This window comes from Rattus norvegicus, chromosome 10, assembly GCF_036323735.1.
Source record: "Rattus norvegicus strain BN/NHsdMcwi chromosome 10, GRCr8, whole genome shotgun sequence".
NCBI lineage: Eukaryota > Metazoa > Chordata > Mammalia > Rodentia > Muridae > Rattus > Rattus norvegicus.
Window position 1 is genome coordinate 44,414,563 of NC_086028.1, and position 6,628 is coordinate 44,421,190.

The following is a 6,628-nucleotide window of genomic DNA, read 5'->3' on the forward strand; positions in this document are numbered from 1 at the left end:
CAACCTTTCTTTGCCCCAATTCTTGTGAACACCCTCTTGTCAATCTCACCCATCACACATTCACTCAACCCCACCCCCAGCCCAGATCCTAGATCCCCTCTGCCCTGCCCGCTGTCTGCCCCTCATCCTGGCTCCTCTGCTCTGTCCCTCTCAACTTAGCCCCAGTCACCTGCCTTCTTGCCCACACTCAACTGGCCCCATCAGTACCCCTTGGTTGAGAGTCCTGCCACCTCTACTCCCAGGTTTGTTTGCATTCCTGGCCCCGCCCAGCCCAGCCCAGCCCCACCCGCCTGCCTTTAACTGAGAGCTCTGCCACCGTGCGGCTGCCCTCTGTGGTCTCGCAGATGTACACCGCGTCGTCGTCTGCCGAGACGTTGCGCACAGTCAGCCGGCGCTCGGTGCCCTCCTCCTCGATGTCGTACTTGGCGCTGGCCCATAGCCGGGTCTCCTCCTTGAACCACGCCGCCTCGGTGGCTGGCTGAGCCACCTCACACTGGAATGTGGCAGACTCTTTCTCTCGCACCTCCAGGTCCTGCAGCCGCTTCTTGAAGGGCACCGCAGGCTCTGCGGGAGGGGGACAGTGTGAGAAAGAGGGGCCAATGGCGGGGCTCCGACAGGAGTAGGACAGGGCAAGCGAGCAGAACGGGTGAGGAGGAATAAGAGTAGGGAACCTGAAGCTAACGGATAGAAGGAGGCAAGGGAGGAGTCCGGCACATAAGCGTGGACCATCGGAGTTGGCGGGCGGGGTGAAGGGGAGGAAATGTCCTCAACGGACCAAGGGACCAAAAGTGAAGAAGGGGCATGGTCGAGTAAGTGAGCTGACGGGACAGAGTGGAGAGTAAGAGGAGAAAGTGGAACACGGAAGAAACAAGCAATAGCTATGTGAGGTAGGGGTGTGCAGGGAGGGATGTAGGGATAGTGACTGGGACTACGAAGGTTCAGGCCAGAGGCCATCTTCGCCCGTGTGTTTTGGGGAGAGTCACCCAGACCTCCACCTCAGGATGTAGACACCCGACCTTAGCAGATCTTTGCACCAGGTTATCTCCTGGAAACGAAGCTGGTGCTCAAGTGAAAGGATGAGGTGCCGGGAGATAGGGGGAGTGGTGGTGGGGGAGATCGGGAAAGAGCTTCAGCCTTGCGCATGTGCAGGGCTACAAGTTTGCTCACCTCTCACGACCACCAGCACCGAGCTGTAGGTCTGGCCCACGAGGTTGGATGCTGTGCAAGTGTAGAGGCCGCGATCAGACTGCTTGCAAAAAAGAATCTTAAGGACGAAGTTCTCTTGCTCATCCTCATATACTACGTGTCTCCGGCCCTCGTTCACCAGCTGCCCGTCCTTCTTCCACACTGTCTCGGGCTTGGGCTCGCCGGTCACAAAGCAGCTGAGGCGCGCGTGTTTGCCTTCGGTCACCGTGCAGGTGCGCGTGCCAGCACCAGGTGGAGAAGGAGGGACGCCCTCTGCGCGCATGGCCTCGCGCCGCTGCTGCAGGTGCGCCAGGAGCGTGGCAACGGAGGTTCCGGGTGGTCCGGCAGCCTCGGCATCCGAGTCCACCACGAGAGCGGCGGCAGCGCTGGCGGAGCCCAGTGGGTTCTCTGCTCGAACTTCGTAGGTGCCACCATCGCGAGGCCTTGCCGACCGGATGCGAAGCGCGCTCGCCTCTCCGCGATCTTCCACGCGCACGTGGGGGGCATCTGGTGCACCTAGGCGCCGCCCATCTTTGGACCAGCTCACAGCAGGTTGCGGTGAGCCGCCGACGCGACATCGGAAGGTGGCGTCTGCGCCCTCGCGCACACGAATGGAGGTGGGCCGCAGCAGAAAGTGGGGCGCCTGCTCGGCACACGTGCCCTCCGAGTCCACTCGCAAACCTACAGCGGCGAAGGCCTCCCCTATGGCGTTCCTCGCTCGACACACGTACTGCCCGCTGTCACCTAGAGCCAGATCGAGGATGGTGAGGCGGTACACATCCCCGTCCTGGGCCAGGCGGAAGCGTGCTCCTGCCTCCACTGGCTGCCGGTCCTTCTCCCAGCTCACGTGTGGCGTGGGGTTGCCCACGATCTGGCAGCTCAGCGTGGCATCCTTGCCAACAGATACCACAAAAGCCTTTGGCCGCGTCAGGAAGCGGGGTGCTCCGCTGAAGGAGTGGTCCATGATGTTAGCAGGGTTGGGGGACTGCAAAAGGCAGAGATGAAGGTCGTGATGGAGTTGAGATGAGCCAGTTGCCTGCACCTCTTCCTCATCCAGTGTTACCAGGAGAGGACAATTTAACCGAATGGACACCTCCACATGGGCTACCTCTCCATTCCTCCTCCACTCCCAACCCACTCTAACAGCTCCAAAGTCCAGCAGTTCAGATTGGCCTTTTTCTGTGACTTGAAAAATCTAGTGTCTTCAATTACTTTGGTGTGCCTCTACTCTATGCCCAACTCCAGTCTCACAACCCAAAGTGATGTCCCTTAAGTTCCAAACCAGGAAGTCCTCTTGACTCCCAAGGGGACATGTTCTTCAACCAATAGGAAAGGAGAGAAGCCATCACCCTCACCGGAAGTGGTGCTCATGCCAAGAGAGGTGTCCTCGCTAACTGGGCGGAGATAACCCACTGGCACCTGTCTGTCCTCAAACTGCCAATCCTGCGGGAAAACCTGGCCCCAGGTAAGAGCAGGATGTAGGAGCAGTGTAGCCAATGGCTGCAAAGGGCAACAGGAGGGTCCCTATAGTCTAGGACCAGTACAACCGGCTTCTCTCTACAAGAGCTGGGGACCAGCTGGACCTAGCTAGCCCAGGGCCTGATGATGGCCTTGTCACTATTCAGTCCTTAGCATGGTTCTGTCAAATTGGACCACCCCCCCCTGCAAGAACACGATTGCGTGCCTCAGTCCTCCTAGGAATCATCAGCACCCAAATAAGGCTGGCCTCTGCCCACTCAAGGCTTAGCCCCAGCCAAGCTGCCACTGGTCCAGTGAGTGGGTGAAATTACCTGCTTGCACCAGGCCTTATATAGGAACAATGGGCACTGCAGCTGGTTCAACAAGCTACCCTCCTCCACCCCTGGCAGACATGGGTACTCTAGAACAGAGACCTCAGCCTCTGCATCTGCTGTGCTTGGACACAGCCTCCAGTCTCTCAGCCTGGTCTGCCTGATACGGGACTGGCCAGTTGATGGCTTTGTGCTCCCTGACCCTCCAGCTCCCAGTCCTGTGAATCAGGTAGCTAATCCCCTAATCCTCTTCCAGGAGACTGATCCTGAACCAGGCTGGGCAGCACTGGCCGGTTTGCTGACTCACTGTCCAGTCAGCACATCTGTCCCCCACCCACAAACAGGTTAGGATAGTGCTGTCAGGCAGCACCAACTGGGGCCAGCCCCTGGAGCTGCCCTTTAGCATCCGTTCCACAGGTCTGCCCCCCAGCTCAGTCTGTAGGTCCCCAGAAGAAGGCAGGGCACCTTATGCCTCTACCCACCATCCTATGCATAGCCTGGAGTGGCCCAGCCAGAGACGCATGAACAAGAGCGTGCAAACAGCCTGTCACACACATATTTAAAGGGAGCTGGGTCCAGCCTCAGCAGGTCCACAGACCCTGGATTGGAGATTCCAGAGTCTTCCTAGGCCTCAAAGGGGCTGGAGGTTGCATCTCCTAAGCAGAGGGGTCCAGGTGGTCATCCCCAACCTCTCAGAGGAGCTTCTTCTTCCTAGGAAGTCAGCTCTTCCTCACCCCTTCCTCACCCCAGCCAGTGACTTGGACTCCTCTACTGCCTAAGGTGGTTTTCAGGAGCCCCTGCCACTCGCTCTTGCAACTGGGCCAGGCCATAACCCACACCCTCCACAGCTTTAACAGAACTTGGCTATTCTGCTTCTTGCAGGGTGGGCCAGTTTTCTGAATGAACCAAGTGGGAGGTGACACACAGACTGGGCCTAGCAAGCCTGGGGCCTGATGGCCTTCTCACCATTCAGTCCTTAGCAGAGGACTACCTCCCTCCCTGGAACTCCATCTTGCTGGCCTCCCTCTTCTCCACACCACTCCAAGAGAGCAAGCCTGTGGCCCCCATGCCCTTCTAGAAAGAATTTCCAAGGGCAACCCCTGAGCTACCTCAGCCTCACCTTAGACCCCGGCCTGTGACTTCCCCCACTCCCCGGGAAATTCTTTCCTGGAGTCAAGTGTCAGTGCCCCTCTGGCTGTCCCCTCCACTGAGCCAACAGGCCCAAAATAGCCCCAGCTGTCAGCAGGCATCCATCTCGGAAGAGCTGGGGGCAGGGACACCAGACCCCCAGGCAGTAGGGAGACTAAGGGGTAACCCAGCCAGGCAGTGGTTTGCATAGTGCCAGACGCAGCCCTCCCAGACCCCTCAGGGCAAACTACCCCTTCCCTTCCTGAGATCTCAACTCAGAGTCACAGAAGGGCCCAGATCTGGCATCCAGCCCACTCTCTTCTCAGGGAGGGGCCCAGGATGACTGGACCCCTAAAGTCCCCAAGTTCCACGGGACACCATGACCTTCAGCCCATCTGACCTCCAGGAACGAAAGATGGCCCTCCCGGCAGCTCTGCTTCCTCACCTGTGTCTACCAGGGGTTGGGGCAGCACCCAGGCAAGGGGCACAGATGGTGAGTTGGGGGGCTGCTGGGTCTGCCTCCTTCCTGGGGCCCAGGACGACGTGGTTCCCACCCAGCAGCCCACACTCCAGCCGGTCCTCAGACTGGACAGGGACGAAAGGACAGGCAAACGCTGTCAGCTGAAGAAGGCTGGGCCCGCCCCTGCCCCACCCCCATTTCTGGTCAGCCCAGCCCAGCCTAGCTCCAAAATAGCCCTGGTGTCACTGTCCAGGATTCAGTTTCACCCTCACCCCCAAGGAGGCAAAGGGCAGGTGGTCAGGAGCAGGAAGACGCCTGTGTCCTCCCGGTGTGATGAGGGTAGCGGGCAGAAGGGTAGCTTGTCCAGCCTTCCGTGGGGAAAGAGCTTTGGGTCCCAGAATGGTGCCAAGAGGGTCCAATCAGCAGTCATAAAGACTTGGCACTGACTAGAGAGGGGACCCAGGACTACATCTAAAGGATCACGGGACCACGTGGAAATCTAGAATCAGCCTAGCACAACCAACCAAAAGACTCAGGAGCACTTTAAAGGAATTCATGGACACACAAGAAAACCATACAAAGACTAGGATGAACTCTGGGACCCAAGTCTGCCCTAAGAAGGATTGAAAATCGAGTTTACTCCGAGGGACTAGGGCAACCCGCTCTGCTCCCCACCTGGCCCTCCCAGGTCCCAGCAGTATAAGGGGACAGTCAGAGGCTCTATACACTGATCCCTGACTCATACCTACTTTGCCCTGTCCACACCTATGACCCAGGCAACCTTGGTCCTTGTGCCATGTTCAGGTTATCTGGATCTGTGGGGGCTTTAAATGAGACTGGAACCCTAATGAGACCCAACCTAGTGAGGACCAAGGGGGCTAACACCTGGGTAGAGCTCAGGACTGACACTGCCAGCTGCTTCGTGCCCTGGGCAGGCTTCTTCATCCTTCCTTTGTGGACTTTGGCAGTGCCTGCTACTTTGTGTCCAAAGCAGGACTAACTGCACATTCCCTCAAACCCGGGAACAGATGCGGACATTGTGTAGACCCTGCCTAGGGAGAAGATGAGCTGGCATCAGGGAAGCCTGGGGTCAGGGATGGGGATAGCTGGTGAGATCCTTGGTCTTTCCTAACCGTCTGGGAGCCAGGAGTGAGGGAGGTGTACAGCTCTCTCCTCAGGCATCTAAAGACACGGGGAATCAGGGCAGGAGGAATGTCAAAGCTCGTCCCTTGTGGCCCACATTCTCTCAACTAGTTGCCAGTGCCGTGGGATCCAGAGGAAGAATCATCTGGAAGCAGTTGGCTGCTTCTTACCTCCTGCCCTCCCCCTACTCTGGGGACAAGGCCAGGGTTCCGGGTCCCTGCCAGCACTCTGAGCCTGAGCTAAGGACCCTCTTCTAACTTCCCTAAAAGTCCCATCCCCTAATATCAGTACTACAGGGGAGGGGGCAAGCATGTGCATTTAAAGGAGATAGTGCCTGATCTCAAAAAGGAAAGAAAGAAATGGAAGATACCAGGCCCAGGAACAAGATCCTGAAGAGGCATAGTTGTTGCACAAATATGAGCTCTTCTGGGTATGGGTGTGTGGTGTGTGCACGTCAGTGTCTGCACCGGTGTTAGTCCACATGTGTGTGCGTGGGTATGGAGACACCAGCTTATGTGGAGGCAGGCATGCCTCACGCCCTCCCAGGGCATGCATGGCAAGACAGGGGAAACAGCCAGGCTCCCTGGCTGCCTCCAGGGCCTCTTGGGAAAAACAGGATCCTCTTTTGTTTGGCGCCTTGTTTTGTAGCCTGGACTGGTCTTAAACTCACTCATAATCCCCCTGCCTCAGTCTCCTGAGGGATGGGATTTCAAACACATGCTATCAGGCCCCGGTCCTCTTACGTCCAGAGCAGCCCTGGTCTCTTGGTGGTCCTCACTATTATTGCACTGGCTCATTCATGAAGTACCACCGTGGCTGGGTTTTCTGTCCCGCAGCCTGAGTCTGAGTCTGATTCCTAACACTACCATGGCCCACGCAGCCGTGTGTACCGTCCATTTATCCGAGGCCAGGGGAGTCAGTG

General features: G+C 57.8%; 1 protein-coding gene across 28 annotated transcripts in view; it reads right to left on the bottom strand.

Moving 5' to 3' along the window:
* The window catches only part of Obscn (obscurin, cytoskeletal calmodulin and titin-interacting RhoGEF), a 145,590-nt gene extending 140,877 nt beyond the window's left edge, over positions 1-4,713 (bottom strand). For 26 of the 28 annotated variants that reach the window (XM_063270116.1, XM_063270112.1, XM_063270115.1 and 23 more), the window contains exons 1-3: positions 4,549-4,712; positions 1,168-2,170; positions 295-564 (exon numbers count right to left, since the gene is read on the bottom strand). In XM_063270116.1, coding sequence (XP_063126186.1) covers positions 295-564; positions 1,168-2,149 — 1,252 coding nt within the window. In that variant the 5' untranslated portion in view covers positions 2,150-2,170; positions 4,549-4,712. Of the gene's footprint in view, positions 1-294; positions 565-1,167; positions 2,171-4,548 lie in introns of all 28 variants that reach the window. The other 2 variants (XM_063270120.1, XM_063270119.1) reach the window with 1 other exon arrangement.
* Between the last annotated feature and the right edge of the window lie 1,915 nt (positions 4,714-6,628).